The sequence below is a fragment of the Hemitrygon akajei genome, chromosome 2 (genome assembly GCF_048418815.1).
Source record: "Hemitrygon akajei chromosome 2, sHemAka1.3, whole genome shotgun sequence".
NCBI classification, from domain to species: Eukaryota; Metazoa; Chordata; class Chondrichthyes; order Myliobatiformes; family Dasyatidae; genus Hemitrygon; species Hemitrygon akajei.
The window spans coordinates 22,523,741-22,550,276 of record NC_133125.1 but is presented as its reverse complement, the minus strand read 5'-3'; the positions used below and the strand labels follow the sequence as shown (position 1 = coordinate 22,550,276).

Below are 26,536 nucleotides of genomic sequence, written 5' to 3'. Positions count from 1 at the left end.
TGTTCAACTACCTGTGAATTTTTAAATTAATCTGAAGAACTTGTTGTAGTAATAAATGATTTATGGCGTATTAAGTATTGATGCATGAAAAGCCAGCTCAAATTTCCCATAGCCAAATGTAAAATAATACTCGTTTTATTCTACCCAGAACATTATGCCTTTGTATTTCCCTTCACTAAAAACAGATTCATCAGCATCAAGATGAACTTACTCTGATTCGTGCTTCAGTCATCCTTTTGTTTTTTTCTGTATGATGGCTGATTCGTTCCAATATGTAATGAAGTCCAATAAGAACAAATGAAATTTCCAAAATTTATCATTTAGGATTATTATGGAAAGCAGGGAGATTATAGTCTTAATTAGAAACAAAATGGTTGAGTGCAGTACAATTTACATCTGCTGATGTAGTGTTCCTTCTTAGAAACCTACACTTTTTCTCATTATTATTGAATGCATTAATATTTGTAACTCATCAGTTTGAAATATTGAGGGAATATCATTGTGAGAAAGGTCACCATGAAGAGAGAGAGACTGCACCTAGAGGTTTAACAGTAATCCACTAAAATCAGAAGTATTTAATAGGTTAATGAAATTTAAAGCACTTCTTTTAAAATAGGATTTCACAAACACATGATTTTCTTGTGGAAATTTAAAATACTTTAATATAGCTCATGTAGAAACATTAAAACTCTTTATTTATTAAATGCAATTTGACCTCCTTTGAGGATTTTAGGGCTGTTTACTTTTGGGATTTAATTGATTAACATTATCCAATTTTATTAATTATTTCTGTAGGAGGAGCCCAGATGTACAAGCAAAGGAAGAATTGTGGAAACACATTCAGTGAGTCTGAACTTACTGGCAAGATGAAATTTTATTTTTATATGTTTTGTCTTATAAGGTTAATTCTTTGCTAATATAGAACATCTTTTCCAGAGTCTTCTGAACCCCTTTTACCAGGCACACAAAATCAAATGAAGATCAAAAATTGCAGGTGCTAGAAATCTCAGATAAAAGCAGGATATGATGAATTTAGCAGGTCAGGCAGTATCTGTGCAAAGAGAAATAGGTTTAATGTCTCTTGTGTATTCTTCAGAACTCTATGGGCACTTCACTGACTTATACAAAAAAGGCAATATCTTTGTGTCCTCATACTTTATAGTTATCATTTGCAAGCGTTTTTGTCAACACATGCTGAAGGAAGGTCATAAATTCTGTTAATTTCTCTTCCACTATAACTGCCCATATAAGTTATTCTGCCTCATTTGAACTTCCTGCTATGCAATATCTGGCAGAAAGTCGTCGTCTTAGGAGGCCTCTCAAGAATGAGCTGACTTGTTTCTATTCCCCTTTTTTTGTATTCTCAGGTGATTGTTGAGGACATTATGGGAACTTCATGCTCATCGACAGATGAGGCAAGAGGTATCTGATGGGATGAGTGGACAGCTTGTGAGGTGGTGTACTCTTTGTTCTGCATGGCCTGGCTTGTCAGCTTAGCCATTCTCAATGAATGTACTTGAAGTTCTCAATATCATCCAAACTGGCCTTTCTCAAGTGTTCATTGACAGGGATTCCCAAGAGTTAGAATGCTGTGATTTTGTGAGAAGGCATTTAGCACAATTTGGATCTCCGTTCAACTAGTAATCTTGGCTCATGATGGAATTTGGCATTGACTACCACGAGTCTAGCCAAGCATGCTGTCTACATGGCCTGCTGAATGGAGCCAGTTTAGTGTAATTAGAGTTTCAGTACTGGATGCGTTAGTCTAAATGTTGGAGTGGTGCAGCAGCAAAGCTAATAAAATTACTGCCGAACAGAACCAGTGGCCCAGGTTCAATCCTAATCTCTGCAGCTGCCTGAGGAGAGTTCACATGTTTTCCCTATAACCATGATGGTTTCCTCTGGATACTCCAGTTTTCTTCCATATGCCAAAACCATTCGGTTAATAGGCCACTCTAAATAGTACCTAGTGTATAGTTAAATGGGAGAATTTGAAGTAGCTTGGGAAAACGAGGGAAGTTAATTACAAAGAAAACTGGTAGAGGATGGGAATTGTTTTGTGAGCTAGCATAAACTCAGTGAGATAAAGGGCCCACTTTATGTTATAAGGAAATATGTAAATATATAGAAGAGAGATTGCTTATGGTTCCAGTGCATCTGGATGATTTAATGGAGACACCATTCAAGTGCCTTGAGGTACTTATATAGGTATTCCCAGTCTCAGATACTGCCCAGTAAACCACAAGCTGTTATTAGCTTCAAACATCTTTTTTCTTAATTGACCAATTGAAGGCAGTGGTGAATTTCATCATGGATGTGGAGGAGCAACACCTTATATTCTGTCTGGGTAGCCTCTAGTGTGATGGCATGAAATCGGTTTCTTCTTGTGGTTTTAAAAAAAAACCCTCCTCCTCCCATTCCCCACTCTGGCCTCTTACCTCTTCCCACCTGTATGTCACATCCTCCCGGTTTCTCTCCTCCTTCCTTTTCTCCTATAGACTCTTATCAGTGTCATTCCTCTACCTCACTTTCCCAATCCTTCTTCCCCTGCCCCCACCTTTTTATCTTTCCTCCTTCTGTTCCAGTCCTGAAATAGGGTCTTGGGCCAAAATGTTGAATGTTTATTCATTTCCGTAGATGCTGATGCTGCCTGACCTGCTGAGTTCCTCCAGCATCTTGTGTGTGTTGCTTTTTATTAACCTATTTATGGTAATATTTTGTTTTATGTTCTGTATGTGATTATATGTTTTGTGGGTGCACCGTGGTCCAGAGGATTGTTGTTTCATTTGGTTGTACAAGTGTATAGTCGGATGACAATAAACTTGAACCTGAGAAGTCAAGAATGAAGCATAAAGTTTGGTGGTTACAGCCATTTTATTAGGTGTTCATAACAAAGAAATAATGGTAACCAACTTTAAGGAAGAGGAAGAACAAAAAAACAACAAATAAAGACAAAAGCAAGGAACAAAGTTGTGATCTTATACAAGCAAGACAGATAACGACATTCCACTGATAACAGACACCTGTGAAATTGTCAGATTTCATTGGCGTAATAAGGTTGCAGAGAAAAGTCTAGAAAATTACAGCAACTGTACTACAATTACTGAAAATTCACTGAACAATGTACCACACTTACACACATATAAGTGATTATAAAAATTATAAGCAAGCATAGGAAAAGCTAAACTATGAGAAGGTAATAATTTTATTAAGTAATCCAACAGAGGGGAGTGTTGTGCAGAGAGATAATGTATCTTTATCTTGTGGATATTGAGTATCAAGCCTATCCTAATGTATGCTTAAACAAATGAATGAATGGCTAGGAATTCTGAGCATCTGCAAATGCAGATATTGTATGCATATTGCAGCACAACTACTAGGTGATCTTGGTTCTGGAGTGTAGATGGGACCATCTGAACAACTTTTCATTATTTTAGAAGATTAACTCCAATCCCATGGGAAGTTTTTGGAAGCAAGGTGTAACATTGCAGTAAGATAGATGAGAATACTGTAGGGTAAAACTACAGCTTTGATTGTCATAGTTCTTCACTGAAATTAGTGCTATCGTAGATCAATTGACTAGGATTATCGTTTGAATGCTGAAAAGAAACCAAGGTAAAATGGTTAAGAGTTTCTGTGGAGAGTTGAACTTGAGGAGGTTGTTACACAGTGCATTCTGCTTGATGGAATCAAAAGCTTTGGTGACTATGTAAAATGTCTTGTGCATTTGGTGCTCCTCCCCACAGTTTTCTGAGAGTTGTTGCATGGTGAAGATCACATGTACTGTGCCCCTGTGTGCATGGAATCTAGACTGTGCCTCAAGGCTGGGAAAGATGGTTGAGAACCTTCCCAATGATTTTGTTGAACGTCTCCTTTCCTGATTATGATCACAATCACAGTCTCTTGATATATCCTCTGCTTCTCAGATATGGACATTAAGATTTGGGACAAGATAGTGAGATAACCACCGACAAGTTTACATCAACAATTTGCACTGGAATTCTGAATTCTGGAAAATCTCATTATAATAATATTAAAATAAAAGCAGGTTAACTGATGTTTGTGCACATTAGTTCACAGAGCATCCATTTCTAATTTTGCTTCAAATGAAGGCTACCCATGTCTTTTATCACTATATGTATAACTAACTGGAAGAGGGTAATGTACACGCCATGTAGAATGCAGTATTAAAATGTAGTTAACTTTCTAGCTTAATCCGTAAAGATATGCTGATCAATTCACAATTTAGTTCAAAGGAGAACTAAACTGCCCATGATCTAATAATGAAATCTGCTGTGAACAGATTTTAATTTTTGGGAGAAGCTGAATCATATCAACACGTACAAATCAAGTGATAACATTGTTAAAACAAATCAAGCTTATTATTTCACAAAAAGTGAATTATAAAATTAAGGTCAAGCAATTAAAATTGGGAAATGGTATATTCATTGTGAAACACAAAGGCACTCTGGTTATTTCTCAGCATAATGTAGCATGTTTTTTAATCTCTTAAATGACATATACAGTAGCTAGCTGAATAGAGTTTTTAATATAAAGAGGGTGGCAAGGATGCAGTGATCGAGATCAGCAACAAATCAAATAATTTTAAATTTTCTCTTTCGAAAAATGCAAGTACTACAACAGGAACAGTCCAATCAGCATCTCCTACCTGCTTCATCACCTTATCGCTCGATTCCCTTAGTCTTATCTAAATACCAGAGGGTCTATCTTTGTCTTGAATATACTCATCATCTGAGTCTTTACAGACCTTTTCACTAGGAGAAAGTCCAAAGGTTTATCATCTTCAAGGTGAAACCATTTCTTCTTATCTGTCCTCTTATTTTGAGACTGTGGTACCTAGTTCCAGCGGTCCATCATTTTCCAGAGGTCCGATGTCCACTCTTGCCTCTTTTACACTTTATGTATCTAAAGAAACTTTTGGTATCCTCTTTAATATTATTGGCTAGCTTACTTTTGTGTTCCATCATTACATTGTTATTGACATGTTTAGTTGCCTTCTGTTGGTTTTTAAAAGCTTTACGATCTTCTAACTTCCCATTAAGTTTTGCTCTATTATATGTTCTCTCTATGTTAGCTTTGACGTCCCACGTCAGCCATGGTTGCATTATTCTGCCTTTAGGATTTTACTTCTTCCTTGGGCTGTACTTATCCTGTGCCTTCTGAATTGCTCCCAGAAACTACAGCTATTGCTGCTCTGCTGTCATCCCTGCTAGTGTTCTCTTTACAATCTATTTTGGTCAGCTCCCCTCTCATGCCTCTGTAATTCTCTTTACTCCACTGTAATACTGGCACATCTGACTTTAGCTTCTCCTTCTCAAATTACAGGGTGAATTTGATCATAATATGAAACTTCCCCTAAGGGTTCCTTTATCTTAAGTGCTCTAATCAATTCCGGTTCCTTGCGCAACACCCAATCCCAAAAAGCTGATTCCCTCATGGGCTTAACCATGAGCTGCTCTAAAGTGCCATTTTGTAGGCATTCTACAAATTCCCCCTTTTCGGATCTAGATACAATGCGGGTGTCTCGCAAGAAAGTGTGATGGCTCTTTAATCACAATTAATCTGCCTGAACAGGCAAATAGAAGAGGATAAATGAGAACAGGCAAGAAAATAAGTGTTGATATATTGTTTCAGAGATATTATCTTCCCAGTGAAGAGGGATACACTTCCAATAGAGGACGTGATTAGGACACCAGATCTGGAATATTGTGTACGTGATGGCCTCCCTGTGTGTGGAAGAATAAACTAGTGATTGAGGGAGAGTAGTGTTAGTCTACCTGATAAATTCCTGGAATAGGGTATTCTCCTATGAGGAAAGATTAAGCAAACAGGCTATGCTCTCTTGAATTTCTAAGAATGGAAGGTATTTTTACTTAAATTTTTACTGGAATGATGCCTCTGCTGGTATTCTCTCTTTCTTCATAAATACTGACAGACCTGTTGAGTATTTACAGCATTTGTCTCAAAATAAGATAACAGCTATTCAAGACAGAGATGAGAAAAAAATGGAATTTTCTACCCAAAATGATCAGTCATTGAGCATATTCAATTTAGAATTGAATAGATGTTTGGACTTTTGAGGGATTTGAGGAACATGGAATTTATACAGGAGAATAATGCTAAATAAAAGATCACCTATGATCTTATTATAATGTAGAGAAGCTGAGGGCATGTGGATCTGCAGTGCTGCTTGTATTTCCTTATGTTCACCTTGGGAACGGTGAGGCTGGACGTTAGAACGGAAGTTGTTGGGTTTGTGGCTCTAATAGCTGCAGGAATGTGCCCAGGTTCTACCCACCCACTCTGTTCCTTTTTAGTTTTAGTCAAATTCAATTTATAATTATCATTCATCCGTACTTGAATACTCATGAATACAGCGAAATGAAGCAGCATTCTTCCAGGACCAAAGTGCATAACACAGCACCAGCGGTCACACAGAGCACAAGGCAAATATAGCAGAAAACATATGGACAGAAAAAATATAGCCCAAGTCCCTGAGATTCATGTTCTCGCAATACAGGACACCAGATTTGGAATATTAAGTACATGATGGCCTCCTTGGATGCAGATTGAGGGGGAGCAGTGATAGTCTACCTGATAAATTCCTGGAATAGGGTCTTGTCTTGTGAGGAAAGATTAAGCAAACAGGCTATTCTCTCTTGAATTTCAAAGAACAGAAGGTATTCTCACTTAAATTCTTACAGGAATGATGCCTCTCCTGGCATTCACTCTTTCTTCATAAATGCACACACTGTGTGGTACATGGTATGTTATCCTGGAGCCACGTTTCTAGAAAAACAAGTATGCAGGAGGTCAATCATCAAGCTTTAGTGCAGTCACTGATGAATGCAGTCAGGCTTGTCTTCCACCGACCAGACACTGGAGAGCGGCACCGCCGGGAGGGGCCAGCCCCCAACCCAGCATGGATGTCCGCTGGGCTACAACATCTCCTCCCCTGGCTGGCTGCAGAGATATGTCTATGGAGATTCTGAACCTCCTACATGAGTACTGATATTTCTGCAATTAGAACTGCTTGTGTACACTGTGCATGCTTGCAGGAAGCAAGTATTTTTTGCTATACATATAAAAAGAGAAAAGCTGTAAACACTGAAGAGCATCAGAAAGAGAAGCAGAACTAACATTTTAGAGTGAAGACCCCTCAGACTTCCAGTATTCTTGACATTCAGGTATCTTTTTCTATACTGAGCCTCATTCAAATAGATTCAGATGAGACTAGGAAAAAGGAGCACCATCTAAAGTACACATGAAGGTCTCCTCTCAAAATGTCGATTGTCCCTCCACTGCCTGATTCTTTGATTTTCTCCAGCAGTTTGTTTTTTGCTCCAGATTCTGAAGTCTGTATTATGGTATTTTGTGTTAGCCTCTGAAATATACAATAGAAGCTGTTTGGGGATGTGATGGAAAAAGATACAGAAAAAGTAGAACATAGTGTCACATTTTTTCCTACACAAATCCTGATACTGAAGTGAAAGTTCATTTGCATTGCGATTATAATGCATCACATTTTCTTTGAATTCCATTTTCTAGGCGGGAATTGGTGGATCCAATTGGTTTAACAGAGGAAGAGCTGAAAGAGATACCATACACCAAAGTAGAGTAGGTTCATTCAGCTATTATAACCTGATGTACTTGCTTTTCGTTTTCTGTACTTTATGTTCTGGATCATTACAAACGGGTATAATTATATTGTCCAAACAATTTTGATCATAGGATGATTTTACAATGTGTTTAATTTAGGATTCATTGAAATCATTATTTTTACTAAACCTCAAAGTCTTTTCTGATTAGTAATTGTGATTTGGTCTTTCTGATATCATCTTCTTAAAACTCATCTGAAATTAGATATTAAATGAATTATAAAAAAAATCAGAAAGCATGGTGCTTTGGAAAATTAAGATGCAAAATGAAGTGTGCTGGTTGCTATAGAGGTGGACAAAACTAAATAAATCATTCAATTGTTGAAAGCAAATGCTCGATCCATTTACTTGCAATTGAACATAAATTACTTGTTCCCAAGATGTCCTAATTATGGAAATTCTGTCCTCATTTTTGTGGCTGTGTTTGTCTAGATGGAGTTAATTAAAGCTCATTTTCAGGCCACATGCTTCATAAAAATTTTGAACTGTTTTTTGCACTGGTCTACAGTATATAGGAAGATATCAAAAACATTAAATGTGTTTGTAGTCCATCTGTTGGGAGTAGCTGAGATACTGCAACAGTAATCTCAAGTTGGTCTTGACTTTAGTAGGTAATTGGTGCTTTATTCAATGTCTAATGTATTCTTCCCAGAATCTTGAATTACACATTCAGCAATGTCCTCAGCTATGTTCTAGGATCAGATGTTGATTGTACTGTTAATCCAACCTTTCCAATGAACATGGGTGAAATATATTTGTTGATCAATAGATTATGCCATGGAACTTTTGCAATTGAGTGTTAGCTAAGAATAGACTTGCACTTGCAAATTTGTCTGAAAGGGGATGCACTGGAGAGCTGATAAACTTCTCTGGACCTATTCCTGCATGAAACACCACGAGAAGGAAACAAACAATTAGGAAGAGAAATGCAACACTTTAACTTAGTGTGACAAATATGAAAGATTAAATGTCACCCAATGCAGTCATAATTTACCAGAAAGAAACCCTAAGACTTTTTTTTTCATTTGTGTTGGTTTTCTATTTCTCAAATGATTTCAAAATTTTCTGTCTCCAGGACTCAAGGTAATCCGATACGAATCAGGCATTCACACTCACCTCGAAGTTTTCGACAGTATCGCCGCTCTCAGTGTTCCGATGGTGAACGATCTGTTCTGTCAGAAGTAAAGTATGTATGTTTGAATCCATAATTGTATCTCTTAGCTCAAATAAGTTTTTTCAGTTGTGTGAAAAATCATATGAACCATTTACATTTGGACCTTTCAGAGCTACCCTCCAGCAAACAACATACTTGCAGTCAACAACACTGTATTATGGAGAAGCATCTGAAGCTCCATGGGAGTAGTCAGATACTTCTGAGTACAGAATATTAGTGAGATATTGAGGCTTCAGTCAAGAAAAAGAAAGAAGCCTATATTGGGTTTACGAGGTCTATGATAAATGAATCCCTTGATGACTATAATAAGTTAAGAATACACTTGTGAGGGAAATCAGGAGGGCAAAGAGAGTGTATCAAATGGATCTAGCGGGCAAAGTTAAGAAATGTCCCTATCTTTAGATATATTAAGAGTAAAAGGGTGCCTAGAGTGAGAATAACTCCCCTTGGATCAACAGGGTACCCATGTTTTGAGCCATAGGAGATAGGGAAATGTTATTAAATATTTCTCTTAAGTGTTTACTGAGGAGAAAATAATGTTTGCTCATGAGATAAGGTAAAGCAAATGGGAGATTTTTTGAAGAACATTCATATTACCTAAGTGGAGATATTTGTAGCCTTACAGTGCATTGAGATGGAGTTGCTTTTCAGACCATGATGCAACCAGTAAGGATACTTTCAACAGTGCATCTGTAGTTTATCTGAGTATGCAGTAACAATCTCCTTAACCTCCTGCTTGTCTTCCTTATGATTGTATCCATGTGCTGGTATCTTGTGGTTGAGTAAGTCTTTGGGGAGGCCACACTTGGAGTACTGTTATAGGAAATATGTGGTTAAACTGGAAAGAGTGCAGAAAAGATTTACAAGAATGTTGCCAGGTCTAGAAGGCCTGACTTACAAGGAGAGGTTGGCTAGCCTAAGTCATTATTCCTTTGAACATAGGAGAAAGAGAAATGACCTAAGCTGAAATTATGAGGGGCTGTAATGTTGAATCCGGTTTGCAGATCTAGTGAGACAGAAAGCACTCTCTGTGAATAGATATATTTATTATTTATTTACAAACAGTAAAAATTTGACCAAACATTCATGTTCCCTAAGATACAGACATTACAAAGCTGAATATTCAACAAACATACTTAGCTAAAAATGCGCACAGAGCATACCTGCCCAATGGTCATGTCCACCACTCGGCTAAAACAAAGGGAGAGAGACAGAACTTCCCACATGCGCTCTCTCTATACCCAGGATATTTGAAACTGGACACCAGGCAGTTAACCAATGGGAAAAGCAGCTGCAGTTTCTAAACTAACCAATCACAACAGAAGCGACCTTTCAGAATAAGGTACGTCCCTCACAGGACAGAGGCATAGATAAGATGGATGATAAGTCTTTTCCCCAGAGTAGGAACATCCAAAACTAGGGGGCATAGGTTTAGGGTGAGAGGGCAAAATTTAAAAGGGTACCTAAGAGCAACTTTTTCCACACAGAGGATAATGAGTATATGAAATGAGCTGCCAGATGAAGTGGTTGGGGCAGGTACAAAGGCATCATTTAAGACTGGAAAAAGTGCAAAAGTGTTGCCAAGACTCAAGATCCTGAATTACAGGGAAATACTGGGCAGGCCAGGACTTTATTTCTGGGAGCATAGGAGACTGAGGAGTTGACCTTAGAAGTGTGTAAAATTAGGGTGGTATGTAAATGGAGTGAACTGCCAGCAGACGTGGTTGAAGCAGTGACAATAATAAAATGTAATAGACATTTGTACAGATAACATGGACAGGAGTTTAAGTTCAAGTTCAAATTTATTATAATAGGCATGCATACGCAGGATTAAATGCTGTGAAAATTAGCTTTTATTCAGTAGTGGCAGCACAGTACACTACAAAGATGACAAATATAAAATTAAATTAACATATATTGTACATAACAAAATAAACATGGTACCAGTGTAAGTTGAGAGAAAGAAAAATAAATATAGTCCAAAACTTTAGCTCAGTTCAAGAACCAAAATGAAGAGGAAGAGAAGCTGCTGTTGAACCTTGAAGTGTGGGTTTTCATGCATGGTGGGAATTCCTGATGATGTTATGGGCTAAAAACAAATGGGACTAGCTTAGGTGGCCATCTTTGTCAGCATGGATGAGTTGGGCTGAAAGGCCTGTTGCTGTGCTGTATTACTCCATGACTTTAAAACAAATTCTTCTCATCTCTCATTGGATTTTATGCCAAAAATAATTTAAGCTGTGGGCGTTGCCTACAGATTACTAGACTTATTTCATAAAAGTAATAATTTGCCCTCTTTTACATATTCTATCATAACCTCTCATCTTCTTGCAAATCTCCATAAGGTCACCTTAACCTTCACTATTACAAATAACAGAGTTCTGTCTGTTACAGTCCCTTCTCATTTCAGTCTCTTACCTGGGTAACCTCCTCTATCTCCTATTTCAAGAATTTTTATTTTTCTTGAACCATGGTGCTTAGATATTGTCCTCAATATCTTCAACTAATGATTTAGAAAGTTTTAACATGATCTGCATTCACCTCTATTCTATGATGAACAGAAATCAAACACCTCTATTCTATGTTTATATTTCTTAACAAGAAATCCTTGTGGTTTTTTAAGCCACACCATAAACAACTTTGTCTCCACTAAGGGCCATCAAGGTCTTGTTGATTGCCTGTACTTTTCAAAATAGGATCATGTACAGTGTACTCACTGTCTATATCACCCCTTCCAAAGGGCATCACAGCATTATAGATTTCTTTAAAATCTCTCTGCACCTTTCCATACTATCTATGATCCCCTGAAAGTTATAACTGTGCTCAAAGCTGTTTATCTTGTTAAATTTCATATCCTTTGCAAACTGCATAATGTGGTTCTCTGCACCTAACTCTGTATTGCTTAGAAATCATGACTACAAATACATATGAAAGTAAGAGTTAGGAGACAGCCCTTTGTCCCCTCAAACCTGCCCCACCATTCGGTATAATCATGGCTGATCCATGCTGGCTTCAACTCCTCCTCTTTGCCAGCTCCCCATAATTTTGGGGTGGCATGGTGGCATAGTGGTTAGCACAATGCTTTACAGTACAGGCAACCTGAGTTCAGTTCCCGCCACTGCCTGTAAGGGGTTTGTACAGGCTCCCTGTGACTGCGTGGGTTGCCTTCAGGTGCTCCGGTTTCTTCCCACAGTCCAAGGACACACTGGTTGGTAGGCTAATTGGTCTTTGGAAAAATTATCCTGTGATTAGGCTAGCATTAAATTGGGGGTTTGCTGGGCAGTGTGGCTCAAAGGGCCATAATGCCCTACTCCGTGCTGAATCCCAATAAATAAATAAAAGGCACTTGGACAGGCCCGTGGAGGGGTGTGGCTTGGAGGGATATGGGCCAATCGCAGGAAATTAAGACTTGGGATATTGTCTCTGGGTGGACAACTTGGGCTGAAGGGTTTGTATCTGTGATATATACTATCTCCATTCTGCCAAAGTGATGGCAAACTGCAGGTTATTGCTGCAGACCTGTTGATTCGAAAGCATAAATGTTCGTTACTACATTCACCTTGAGGACTTTGGCAACATGATTCTTCAAATGCCCTGAGGTTGTATATGTGGTTTCAGCAAGTGGAAGATTACAAGTGGCTTCCTGCTAAGATACTTTCCCCACCTTCATCCTTCCTTACGGCAACTGACCCTTCTTTGAGCATTCTTCCAGCCAAGTGACATTGCAATAAGATTGCATGCTGGGTTGCTACAGAATTTACAAGTATAGCAAAGTCTTTCAGCAGATGTCATGATACTCCCTGCAGATCTGCTCATGCTCCCAATTTGTAATGTTGATTGATGTGATTTGTCTATTTCACTTTGTGTACACAGACTGACTAGCTTGACTCAAACCATGTGAGACAAAAATGCATGTAAAAGCAAAAGGTTGATGCTGAAAATTAGCAGAAAATATTGGATGTACCCAGAGGTTAGGTAGCATTTATGGAAAGGGAAACAGTTAAAATTCTTCATTGGGATTGAATGTGTTGAGTTCAGGTTGGGTCAGCTTTTTAATTTTTATAATTCTCCTTGATCTGTTTATTTACGAATGGCTTATGGATCCTGACACGAGACACACTCTGACAGAATCACAAAGTGATTCAATTCAAACAAGTTTGTGATGAGCTTCTGGGTAGAGAGAAGCTATGAAATCACTGCCTGGATCAAGCTTGGCCAGAAAGTTTAGGAGATTGTGTGGGAATCAAAGATGCAGCATTTCTGTCTGGAACTGCCAACAATTATCAGGAGGTTCTGGCCCAATATCTTGTCTTTAGAACATAATAGCCAGTTAGCAGAAAGTGCATCTATGTGAGATGAAATATATTTGCATGTAGAATAAAGCTCTTATTATTTTGCCTTCACAATGTTGTCAGATTTAATTTTTAAAGTGTACTTAAAGCATTAAGACATTTCTATTTTCAAAGGCAATCTCTGAATGATATATTAATGATGAGTTAAATGGCAAACTTATTGCTGAGTCCATGCATAGCAGGAGCTGAATTTAAGCTGTCCAAAACCATTTCTATCAGGTCACAAAGTAGAGACTCTTTCCCTTCATTCTGTGTTCATTTATGTAGATCTCAGTAGCCATTGCACAGCCTTCCAAACCTATAGCCTAGAAATAATAAAATGTATTCTTAATGACATTACTTTTAAAGTACAATCTGAACTAATCAATTTGTTTATAATGTCACAGTTAAAGATAGCAGACAGAGGAATATGGTACTAGAACATAGAATAGTACAACACATTACAGGCCCTTCAGCCCACAATGTTGTGCCGATCCTTAAACCCTGCCTCCCATATAACCCCCCACCTTAAATTCCTCCATATACCTGTCTAGTAGTTGTTTAAATTTCACTAGTTTATCTGCCTTCACCACTGACTCAGGCAGTGCATTCCACACACCAACCACTCTCCAAGTGAAAAACCTTCCTCTAATATCCCCCTTGAACTTCCCAACCCCTTACCTTAAAGCCATGTCCTTTTGTATTGAGCAGTGGTGCCCTGGGAAAGAGGCGCTGGCTGTCCATTCTATCTATTCCTCTTAATATCTTGTATACCTCTATCGTGTCTCCTCTCGTCCTCCTCCTCTCCAAAGAGTAAAGCCCTGGCTCCCTTAATCTCTGATCATAACGCATACTCTTAACTGTCAATATGCAGGATGAGCACCCTATATCCAAAATGTTTTGGGGCCAGAAGTGTTTCAGATTTTGGATTTTTTTAAAGATTTTGGAATATTTGCATTTATATAATGAAATACCTTGGGGATGGGACCCAAGTCTAAACACAAAATCCATTTACATTACATATACAGCATACATATAACCTGCAGGCAGTTTTAATGATATTTTAAATAATTTTATGCATGAAACAATAATGTGTACATTGAACCATCAGAAAAGTAAGCTATCACTACCTAGTCTGCCCAGCTGGACAGTAAGTGGTTGTTTGGCATCGCCATCATTTGTGTTTCACCGGTAAGCATTCTTTGTCTTACACCTGTTCATCATACACAGCTACTGATTCAGGTAGATTTTAGATTTTCATCAGCAATGATCTTGGCAAAATTAATGAATTTCTCTGCTGCATCGTGATCAACAGACACTTTATCACCATAAATCTTTAAAAACTTAATGCATGCCTTTTTCTTAAATTTCTGCAACCAGCCTGCTTAATATTCACAATTATCTTCAATTTTCAGTTCCTCGTGCTAGATCTTTGTTTTATGATCAGCATACCATTAAGCAGTATATGTTCACTCTGACACTGGAGAATTCACTCTTTCAAAACACATTCAAGATCTTCATTTTTCACTTTATGCGGTGTTTTTCTATTTCTTATTAACTTCTGTTCAACACATATGCAAGGTCACTTTTCAGAACTGTCTGTGGTGTGCAGAGACCTGCTCATCATCGAGAAACATTCCTAGACCCTTGTAGAATTTTGTATCTGTGATGTCATGTCAGCCCTCAAAAAATTTCAAATTTTGCGTATCTGTACTAGTTTCCTTGAATGAACTTTCAATCCTATTTTCTAGTAAGATGTTAGATTTGTGTTACAGTGTGACAGCACTTTGGATTCTCATATTTCAGTATTGTTATGGAATAGTTGACGGTATACTAATTACAATTGTACAGTGCTTATAAAAAGTAATCACCCCCTTGGAAGTTTCATGTTTTATTGCTTTACAACATTGAATCACAGTGGGTTTAATTTGGTTTGTTTGACACTGATCAACAGAAAAGACTCTTTCATGTCAAACTGAAAACAAATTTCTACAAATTGGTCTAAATGAATTATAAATATAAAACACAGAATAGTTGATTGCATAATTACTCACCCCCTTCAAGTCAGTATTTAGTAGATGCATCTCTGGCAGCAATTACAGCCTTGAGTCAGTTTGGATATGTCTCTATCAGCTTTGCACATCAGGACACCGCAATTTTTCACCATTCTTCTTTACAAAACTGTTCAAGCTCTGTCAGATTGCATGCGGATCATGAGTGAAGAGCCCTTTTCAAGTCCAGCCACAAGTTCTTAATTGGATTAAGGTCTGGACTCTGACTTGGCCAATCCAGGATATTAACTTTGTTGTTTTTTAAGCCATTCCTGTGTAGCTTTGGTTTTATGCTTGGGGTCATTGTCTTGCTGGAAAACAAATCTTCTCTCAAGTCACAGTTCTCTTTCAATCTGCATCATGTTTTCCTCCAGGATTTCCCTGTATTTTGCTGCATTCATTTTACCCTCTAGCTTTACAAGCCTTCCAGGGCTTGCTGCAACGAAGTATCCCCACAGCATGATGCAGACACCACCATGCTTTACGGTAGGGATGGTGTGTTTTTGATGCTGGGTAGTGTTTGGCTTACGCCAAATGTAGTGTTTAGTCTGATAGCCAAAAAGCTCAATTTTGGTTTCATCAGACTATAGAACCTTCTTCCAGCTGACTTCAGAGTCTCCAACATGCTTTCCAGCAAACTCTAGCTGAGATTTCATTTGAGGTTTTTTTTCAACAGTGGCTTTCTCTTTGCCACTCTCCCATAAAGCTGTGGCTGGTGAAGCATCCGGGGAACAGTTGTTGTATGCACAGTCTCTCCCATCTCAGCCACCGAAGCTTGTAACTCCTCCAGACTTGCCATAGGTCTCTGGGTGCCCTCCCTCACTAGTTCTCTTTTGCATGGTCACTCAGTTTTTGAGGATGGCCTGCTCTATGCATATTTACAGCTGTGCCATATCCTTTCCATTTCTTGATGATTGACTTAACTGTATTCCAAGGGATATTCAGTGACTTGGAAATTTTTTTATATCCATCTCCTGACTTGTACTTTTCATTAACCTTTTTGCGGAGTTGGTTGGAGTGTTCTTTTGACTTCATGGTGAGGTTTTTGCCAGGATACTGACTCACCAGCGGTTGGGCCTTCCAGACACAGCTGTATTTTTACTACAATCAATTGGAATACATTGACTGCACACAGGTCTCCTAAAACAGATCTCCATTCAAGTAATTATGTGAATTCTAAAACCAATTGGCTGCAGTAGTAATGATTTGGTGTGTCATATTAAGGGGGTGAATACTTATGCAATTAATTGTTTTGTGTTTCATATCTGTATTTAATTTAGATCACCTTGTAGAAGTGTTTTCACTTCGACATGAAAGTCTTTTTCAGTTGATCAATGTCAAAAGAGCCAAATTAACTCCACCGTGATTCAATGTTGTAAAACAATAAAGCATAAAAACTTCTGGGGGGTGGGGCAAGTAAATACTTTTCATAGGCACTGTATATACTGCATTCTACAAAAATAGTTTTTGTGGCTAAGTAAATAAAACTGGTTTGATTATTGTTTAATACAAATTTTAGTGCCTCAGAATATAAAGTTATAAGAGAGCGACATATTCATTTGTTTTCAGTTCTAGAACAGACCTCGTGCCCCCACTGCCTGTGACCCGTGCCTCAGATGCTCACGGTCCTCGTGGATCATCTGCACCGTTGAATCAAGTAAGTTTTATAAAAATCATTAATAATATATTTCACTGTGTAACAGTGAAGACAGTACTCTCAGCACTGGAGAATGTACCTGAATCTGATTATATGATTGGAAGAACATGGCTTACTGGATGAGGACACAAATTAGGAGCTTTGGCCTGTACTCTCTAATTCTCCACAGAATCAAAGAATTATATAAAACTTACGACAAGAAAGAATAAATGCTATTTCAATCTAATTCCCACACATCCTGCTTCCAACATTAACTCACAACTCATTAACCAAATAGCTGTTTAAATGCGATAAGGTTCTCTGCCTCAATCACTTTTCAGTCAATGAGAGGTCTAGACATATGGCCAGCCACTGTCCTCAACTTCCCTCTAAACCTCCAACCAATTATCTTAAACTTATACCTCTGATTTTTTTCACTCAAATAATAAAAGACAGCATTCCTGTTTAGACCACTATACTTTTCTACATATCAATTAAGTTTTCCTTCACCTTCCCATTCCAAATGAAAGCACGTGGGCTTATCCAGTCTTTATTCACAGCTACAATTTTCCAGCAGTGACAAAATTCATTTGAATTTTCTCTGTATCTTTTTCCCATGAAGTGTAGATCAAAACTATCTGTGGTACTGAGCCAATGACCTAACTACTGTACTGTCCTAGCACAACTTTCTTGCTCTAAGACTCCATCCTTTAGATAATAAACCATTCTGTATGCTTTTAAATCACTTTATTACCTGATATGTGGACATCCATCCATTCCAATGGCCCAATGTTCCTCCACCCCTCTCAGAAGGTTTATATTATTTAGAATTACAGAATTTCCTGGTACTTTGTTAGTAATCTTGGGTTGTGTAGAACTTAGAAACACAGAAAACTTACAGCACAATACAGGCCCTTCGGCCCACAAAGCTGTGCCGAACATGTCCCTACCTTAAAACTAACTGGGCTTACCCATAGCCCTCTATTTTTCTGAGCTCCATGTACCCGCCCAGGAGTCTCTTAAAAGACCCTATAGTTTCCACCTTCACCATCGCCACTGGCAGCCCATTTCATGCACTCACCATTCTCTGCGTTTAAAAAAAAAGCACCTTAAAACTATGCCCTCTTGTGCTAGCCATTTCAGCCCTGGGGAAAGGCCTCTGACTATCCACACGATCAATGCCTCTCATTATCTTGAACACCTCTATCAGGTCACCTCTCATCCTCCGTCACTCCAAGGAGAAAAGGCCGAGTTCACTCATAAGGCATGCTTTCCAATCCAGGCAACATCCTTGTAAATCTCCTCTACACTCTTTCTGTGGTTTCCACGTCCTTCCTGTAGAGAGGTGACCAGAACTGAGGACAGTACTCCAAGTGGGGCATGACCAGGGTCCTATATAGCTGCAACGTTACCTCTCAGCTCTTAAACTCAATCCCATGATTGATGAAGGTCAATGCACCTTATGCCTTCTTAACCACAGAGTCAATCTGCGAAGCAGTTTTGAGTGTCCTATGGACTCGGGCCCCAAGATCCCTCTGATCCTCCACACTGACAAGTGCCTTACATTAATGCTATATTCTGCCATTATATTTGTCCTACCAAAATGAATCACCTCACACTTATCTGGGTTGAACTCCATCTGCCACTCTCAGCCCAGTTTTGCATCCTATCAATGTCCCACTGACAGCCCGCCACACTATCCACAAAACCCCCAACCTTTGTGTCATCAGCAAATTTACTAACCCATCCCTTAATTTCCTCATCCAGGTCATTTATAAAAATCACGAAGAGTAGGAATCCTAGAACAGATCCCTGAGGCACACCACTGGTCACCGGCCTCCATGCAGAATATGACCTGTCCACAACCACTCTTTGCCTTCTGTGGGCAAGCCAGTTCTGGATCCACAAAGCAATTCCCCCTTTGATCCCATGCCTCATTACTTTCTCAATAAGCCTTGCATGGGGTACCTTGTTAAATGCCTTGCTAAAATCCATATACCGTGCACTACATCTACAGCTCTACCTTCATCAATGTGTTTAGTCACATCCTCAAAATATTCAATCAGGTTCATAAGGCACAAAGCAATGCTTTGACAAAGGAATGCTGACTTTTCCTTATCATATTATGAATCCCCAAATGTTCATAAATGCTGCCTCTCAGGATCTTCTCTATCAACTTATAAAGTAAGACTAAACGACTAAAGTAAGACTCACTGGCCTATAATTTCCTGGGCTATCTCTACTCCCTTTCTCAAATAAGGGAACAACATCCACAACCCTCCAATCGTCCTCATTGATGATGCAAAGATCATCGCCAGAGGCTCAGAAATCTCCTCCCTCGCTTCCCACAGTAGCCTGGGGTACATCCCATCCGATCCCGGTGACTTATCCAACTTGATGCTTTCCAAAGGCTCCAGCACATCCTCTTCCTTAATATCTATGTGCTCATGCTTTTCAGTCCACTGCAAGTCATCCCTACAATTACCAAGATCCTTTTCCATAGTGAATACTGAAGCAAAGTATTCATTAAGTACCTCTGCTATCTCCTCCAGTTCCATTCACACTTTTTCGCTATCACATTTGGTTGGTCCTATTCTCTCATGTCTTATCCTCTTGCTCTTCACATACTTGTAGAATGCCTTGGGGTTTTCTTGCCTTGAGCTCTTCTGGCTCTCCTAATTTCATTCTTAAGCTCTGTCCTGCTAGCCTTATAATCTTCTGGATTCCTATTATTACCTTGTTTTTTGAACCTTTTGTAAGCTCTTCTTTTCTTCTTAACTAGATTTACAACAGCCTTTTGTGCACCATGGATCTTGTATCCTTCCATCCTTTCCATGTCTCATTGGAACGTACCTACTCAGAACCTCACGCAAATATCCCCTGAACATTTGCCACATTTCTTCCGTATATTTCCCTAAGAACATCTGTTTCCAATTTATGCTTCCAAGTTCCTGGTTGATAGCCTCATTTTCCCCCTTATTCCAATTAAATGTTTCCCTAACTTGTCTGTTCCTATCCCTCTCCAATGCTATGGTAAAGGAGATAGAATTGTGATCACTATCTCCAAAATGCTCTCACGCTGAGAGACCTGACACCTGACCAGGTTCATTTCCCAATACCAGATCAAGTACAGCCTCTCCTCTTGTAGGCTTATCTAAATATTGTGTCAAGAAACCTTCCTGAACACACCTAACAAACTTTATCCCATCTAAACCCTTCACTCTAGGGAGATGCCAATCAATATTTAGAAAATTAAAATCTCCCACGACAGCAACCCTGTTATTATAATTACTCCTTTCCAGAATCTATCTCCCTATCTGCTCTTTGATGTCCCTGTTAGTATTGGGTGGTCTATAAAACACACCCAGCAGAGTTATTGACCCCTTCCTATTCCTAACGCCACCCACAGAGACTCGGTAGACAACCCCTCCATGACTTACTACTTTTCTGCAGCTGTGACACTATCTCTGATCAACAGCGCCACGCCCCCACCTCTTTTGCCTCCCTCCCTGTCTTTTCTGAAACATCTAAAGCCTGGCACTTGAAGTAGCCGTTCCTGCCCCTGCACCATCCAAGTCTCTGTAATGGTCAGAACATCGTAGCTCCAAGTGCTGATCCACTTTACTCATAATACTCCTCGCATCAAAATAGACACATCTCAAACCATCAGTCTGAGCGCATCCCTTCTCTATCACCTGCCTATCCTTCATTTTGCACTGTCTCCAAGCTTTCTCTATTTGTGAACCAACCTCCATTTCCTCCGTCTCTTCAGTTTGGTTCCCACCCCCCAGCAATTCTAGTTTAAACTCTCCCCAACAGTTTTAGCAAACCTTCCCGCCAGGGTATCGGTCCCACTCGGATTCAAGTGCAACCCATCCTTTTTGTACAGGTCACACCTGCCCCAGAAGAGGTCCCAATGATCCAGAAATCTGAATCCCTGTCCTCTGCTCCAATTTCTCAGCCACGCATTTATCCTCCACCTCATTCTATTCCTGTGCTCACTGTCACGTGGCACAGGCAGTAATCCTGAGCTTACTACCTTTGAGGTTCTGCTTCTCAACTTCTTTCCTAACTCCCTGTAGTCTGTTTTCAGGACCTCCTCCCTTTTCCTACCTATGTCATTGATACCAAATGTACCACGACCTCTGGCTGTTCTCCTTCCCACTTTAGAGCCATCAAACTTTCCTCATATGTTAACCTTTTCATTACCAGTATCATTTATGTGAACCTCCTCTGGATCCTCTCCACTGCCAGTACATCTTTCCTTTGTTAAGGGGCTTAAAGCTGCCCACAATACTCCCAAGTGTGGTCTGACCAATGCCTTATGAAGCCTCAGCATTAGACCTTTGCTTTTATATTCTATTCTGTTCAATACCTCCTCAAAACCTAATAAATATGTAGGCACGATTTCTCCTTCATGAAGCTTTGCTGATTCTGCTTCACTAAATTCAAGCATTATATCCTTGCCCTTGTATTCTAGTCCTCTCGAAATGAATGCTAACATTACCTTTGCGTTCCTTATCCTGACTTGACCTGCAAGTTAACCTTTAGGGAATCCTTCACAAGGAATCCCAAGTCCCTTTGCATCTCTGCTTTTTGAATTTTCTTTCCTTTTAGAAAATAGTCGACACCTTTATTCCTTCTATCAAAGTGTATGACCGTACATTTTCTTACACTATATTGCAATTCATTGCCTATTCTCCCAATTTGTCTCAGTCCTTCTGCAGCATCTCTGCTTCCTCAACACTATCTGCCCCTCTAACTATCTTGTATCATCCACAAACTTGGCCACAAAGCCGTCAATTCCATCATCCAAATCACTGACATGTAACATGAAAAGAAGCAGTCCCAGCACTGACCCTTGTGGATCACCACTAGTCACCAGCATCCAATCTTCTATCCATGCTAATATCTTCCTGTAATACCATGGTCTCTTATCTTGTTAAGCAACCTCATGTGTAGCACCTTGTCAAAAGCCTTCTGAAGATCCAAGTAAACAGCATCCACTGACTCTACTTTATCCATACTGCCTGTTATTTCCTCAAAGATTTGTCAGTTAAGATTTCCCCTGAAAGAAACCATGCTGACTTTGGCCTATTTTATCACAGGCCCCCATGAACTTCAAAACCTAATGGACTCCAACATCTTCCCAGCCACTGAAGCCTATAATTTCCTTACTTAGGCCTCCTTCCCTTCTTCATGAGTAGAATGGTATTTGCAATTTTCCAGTTCTTTGGAACCATTCCAGAATCTAGTGATTCTTGGAAGATTGTTACTAATGCCCCCGCAATCTCTTCAGCTACTCTATCAGAATCCAGGGGTGTAGTCCATCGGGTCCAGGTGACACGTCTACCTTAAGACTTTACACGATGCAGATGCTGGAAATGCTGATGCTGGAAATTCAAACAACACACATAAAATGCTGGTGGAACACAAGCTTCACAAGCACCTTGTCTTCAGTAATAGCAACTACACTCTCTTCTGCGCCTTGACCCTCTTGAATTTATGGCATACTGCTGGTGTCTTCCACAATGTAGACTGATGCAAAATACTTTTTCAGTTTTCCATTACTACCTCTCCAGTGTCATTTTCCAGTGGTCTGTTATCTACTCTCACTTCTCTTTTACTCTTCATATATTTGAAATGGCTTTTGGTACCCTCTTTTATATTATTGGTAACTTGCCCTCATATTTCAATTTTTCTCTCCTCATGGCTTTTTCATTACATTCTGTTGGTTTTTACAAGTTTTCCAAACTTCTAATTTCCCACTACTTTGGTTTTTGCCCTCTCTTTTGCTTTTATACTGTCTTTTGACTTCCTTTATCAGCCACGATTGCCTTCTCCTCCCTTAAGAATGCTTCATACTTGGGATGTATCCCGCACCTTCCGAATTGTTCCCAGAAATTCCAGCTATTGCTGTTCTGCTTTCATCCCTGATGGTGTCCCCTTTCCAAGCTATTTTGGCCAACTCCTCTCTGATGCTTCTGTAATTCCATTTATTCCATCGTAATACTAATACATCTGATTTTATCTTCTCCCCCTCAAACTGCAGGGTGAATTCTATCATATTAGAACTCCTGTCAGGGTCTTTTCACCCTTGCAGTTTCTTAACTCTATCCTTGAGAATTCTACATCTTCCATGTCGCCTCTTTTTAAGAAATTGATTTAATTTCTTTTTACCAACAAAGCCAACCCATTCCCTCTGCCTACCTGCCTGTCCTTTTGATACAATTTGTATCTGTAGATGTTAAGCTCCCAACTAGGATCTATGAGCCTCACTTTTGTGCTTTGGTTTCTGAAAAGGCATCAACCTTTTGAAAAAAAACTTGAGAAATTCCAAGTAATTCATATTTCTTTAACTCTGCTTAAGTACTTGACTATTCTCCAGATAGTTTGGATTTCACATTGTCATAGTTAATGTGAATTATAGAATGTATGATTCACACATCATCTTCATATCTTAAATTCTAAACAAAAATCATAAATTCCAATATGAATAAAATCATGTCATTGTATACAGTCATTAGAAATGTCTTAACCTGTTGTATTGATATTTCCACACAATTTTCCCACTTCTGCAATATTAATCTAGAGATTAATTGATAAAGAATGGACACTTTGAATTCAGAATTTGTAGATGATATAATGAACCACAATAGAACTATAGTTGCATGTAATTTTGGAAATAGAACTTTTTTTAAGATGCAATATGTAATCTTTTTATTTTGAAAAGACTGAGTATAATTATTATCACACTCATAAACAAGGTTACTAATTTTCTTTTTGGTGGTATAAAAATTGCATGTTAGTAAATGAATTGCTATGACATTTGCTTTAAATTCTGCTACAATTAGAAGCGAAATAAACTTGAAGGAAGTACAACAGAAAGAAAGCTGCAGACTGCAAGTGATAACTGGGATTCAAAATACAATGTTAAAACTTCTCGAACTATACAGACACCAAGGATAAAGAATGACAGCTGATTATCATTAACTTGTCATCTCAAGAAATTGTTGCCCAGGCCTTGATGTACGGACAACTCTATTTACCATAATACATTGCCTTGAGTGAAAACTTGTTTTGACATTGTTTTATTACAATACATCCTATTTCTTCTGGATTTTATACTGATCTCAAATATATTGATGACAGACTTTGGGACCAAGTACCTCCTTTTTTAAATATATTTTCTAAATGCGGCAATAGAAGACTTTTCTATACTTCTGTTTGTACTGAAATTTTCATTCCTGATCATCAATACACTTGAACAAAGGTAAAGCATACAAATTTATTTAACACTGGAATGTTTATCTATTGCATTCAATACTTTCTATACAGTGCTCTCATGACATTACCCTCAATTGAATGCATCAGGTAAAATATTGTTATTTCGTCTTAGAAATGAATGGTTTGTGCAGTTTTTGTATGTCTCAGTACATCTTATAGTACTATTTGTTTAGTATTTCCAGTTTGCAGGAATATTTGTTTAGATGCTAGTGTATTGTCAATAAATAAATGTTACCATTTATTGTGGATATCTTTTTATATGGACTGAGTTTAAACTGACTGATCACATTTTATTCTTTGCAACACACACAAAATGCTGGTGGAACGCAGCAGGCCAGGCAGCATCTATAGGAAGAAGTCCTGACGAAGGGTTTCGGCCTGAAACGTTGAATGTACGTCGAATTTTGTGTGTGTTGCTTGAATTTCTAGCATCTGCAGATTTCCTCGTGTTTACATTTTATTCTTAAATAAAAGATTCAGTAAGGTCAATACTTGTTACAATTAACTTCCTGATGAGAGAACAGCTTACAATGAATGACTACTCGATAATGATGATCTCAATAATTTAATTTCTGGTAACATCCTGAGAATAACGATTCCTTGATTTGGATGTACTTAAATTCAATTTTACTAAATTCTATGTATATGATTGAAAACTAATGCTTATTATTTAGATGAGCTGAATTTTGGCACACTTATCCAAGTGTATTATGAATTCTTCAGAACATGCAAGTGCATATTGAACATTCATAAAACTAAAATATACTTACAAAAAGTTAAAAGCCACATAAATGGATTATGGAAGCATAGTGCTTGTACTTCTATGTGTATATTGCACATAAGAGGTGTACATTTAGATTTTACATCAGTCCCAGTGCAAGACCACCCCACTAGAACAATGGACCAATTACTTATTGCCTCAATTCACATGTCATTGCTCTAGTTGCATTTTATGCATAGGATAACATTATCATTATGGCATTTGAACTACCAACAGGAATTGGATCAATTGGTGCCTATGAGTATTTGCTTACAATTCACCAAAATTTATATCATGCAGAAAATCCAGAACAATATGAAAATTCAAGTGGCCCCTCTTCAACTTTGATTTTACTTCCATTATTTCCCTGACATTGATGGTGCAGTAGCCTGATCATGCTGTTACAAAGACCATTCCCATTGTTTATAGATATTCTGGCTATTCCTGATTTTCAATTCTTATCCACCCCTTCACCCCACCAGTTTCCCTACTTTCTGCTTTGTTTCTCTGTTCCCTCTCTGATTTCCACGTCCCTAATGGCTGCTTCTTTTCCCCTCTGATCTCCGTGATCATCGGTGTCACGTCCATGGAGTGACTGCTTCAACTGCACTCACTTAGTTCCCAGCAGGGCAGAATTCCTGAGCTTGGATTATAGCTGCCGTCGGAAAGCGTGTTATCTATTGGTAACAGTAGTCAGCTACTGATGCTTTTAAATGAGAGAATAAAGCAATATGTTTTTAATGGAGGAAGTCTCAACTCAGCAATACTTTTGATGGCAGCTAATCTTTCATTTTGACAAAATACAAGTATAATGCTATTTAGTGCCCCAAAAATGGGTAAAATCTAATTTCTAAAGCCCAAGTGGGTGCAAGTCATGGGAACTTGTTTCAATGTGGGCATAAGACATTGCAATCAATAAGCTTTTTTTTTTCCACCTACATTATTTTGGCTGTAAGAATACTTAGCATCAATGGAAAGTAGAGTTTTTACTTAAATAAAATTTATCTGTGAGTGAAATGAGTAAACTCATTTGGCACAGAATCCCTTTTTTGCTTCAGAACAAAATAAAAACCATTTCATAAACAGAAAAGGTATCTGTAATACCATTTCACTGATACTTTCCTTGTGGGTAAACAGAAAGCATGAGGACATACAGTACTGTGCAGAAGTCTCAGGCACCCTATGTGCCTAACTCTTTTGCACAGTACTGTAAATATCAGATGGTCAATTATAAATAAAAAGGAGCACTGGGAAGATGTATTTACTGAGAAAAGTTAGTATATGGAACTCCCCAAATCAGGGATTAGTTAAGTCAAATTACTTGATGGCTCGTAGGATATGCACAGGAGAAACGATAGAGCGTAATGGTGATATGTATAAATAGAGAGAGAGGGAGGAGGTGCATGCTGAGCATTCCTACCAGCATAGACCAGTCCATCTGAATATATTTTGCACTGAGTGACCTGACCACCTTATTAGGCACAGGAGTGGAACCTGGTGTGGCCTTCTGCTGTAGCCCATTCACTTCAAGGTTCAACGTGTTGTAGGTTCAAAAAAGCACACCACTGTTGTAACGTGTGGTTATTTGAGTTACTGTCGCCTTCTTGGCAGTTTGAAC

At 38.6% G+C, this 26,536-nt stretch overlaps 1 protein-coding gene across 11 annotated transcripts in view; it reads left to right on the top strand.

Annotated features, from left to right (window-relative positions):
- The window catches only part of epb41l4a (erythrocyte membrane protein band 4.1 like 4A), a 217,131-nt gene extending 192,725 nt beyond the window's left edge, over positions 1–24,406 (top strand). For all 11 annotated transcript variants that reach the window (XM_073068542.1, XM_073068533.1, XM_073068524.1 and 8 more), the window contains 5 exons: positions 796–843; positions 7,570–7,638; positions 8,755–8,865; positions 16,805–16,892; positions 23,726–24,406. In XM_073068542.1, coding sequence (XP_072924643.1) covers positions 796–843; positions 7,570–7,638; positions 8,755–8,865; positions 16,805–16,892; positions 23,726–23,854 — 445 coding nt within the window. In that variant the 3' untranslated portion in view covers positions 23,855–24,406. The remainder of the gene's footprint in view (positions 1–795; positions 844–7,569; positions 7,639–8,754; positions 8,866–16,804; positions 16,893–23,725) is intronic.
- Positions 24,407–26,536: the final 2,130 nt, after the last annotated feature.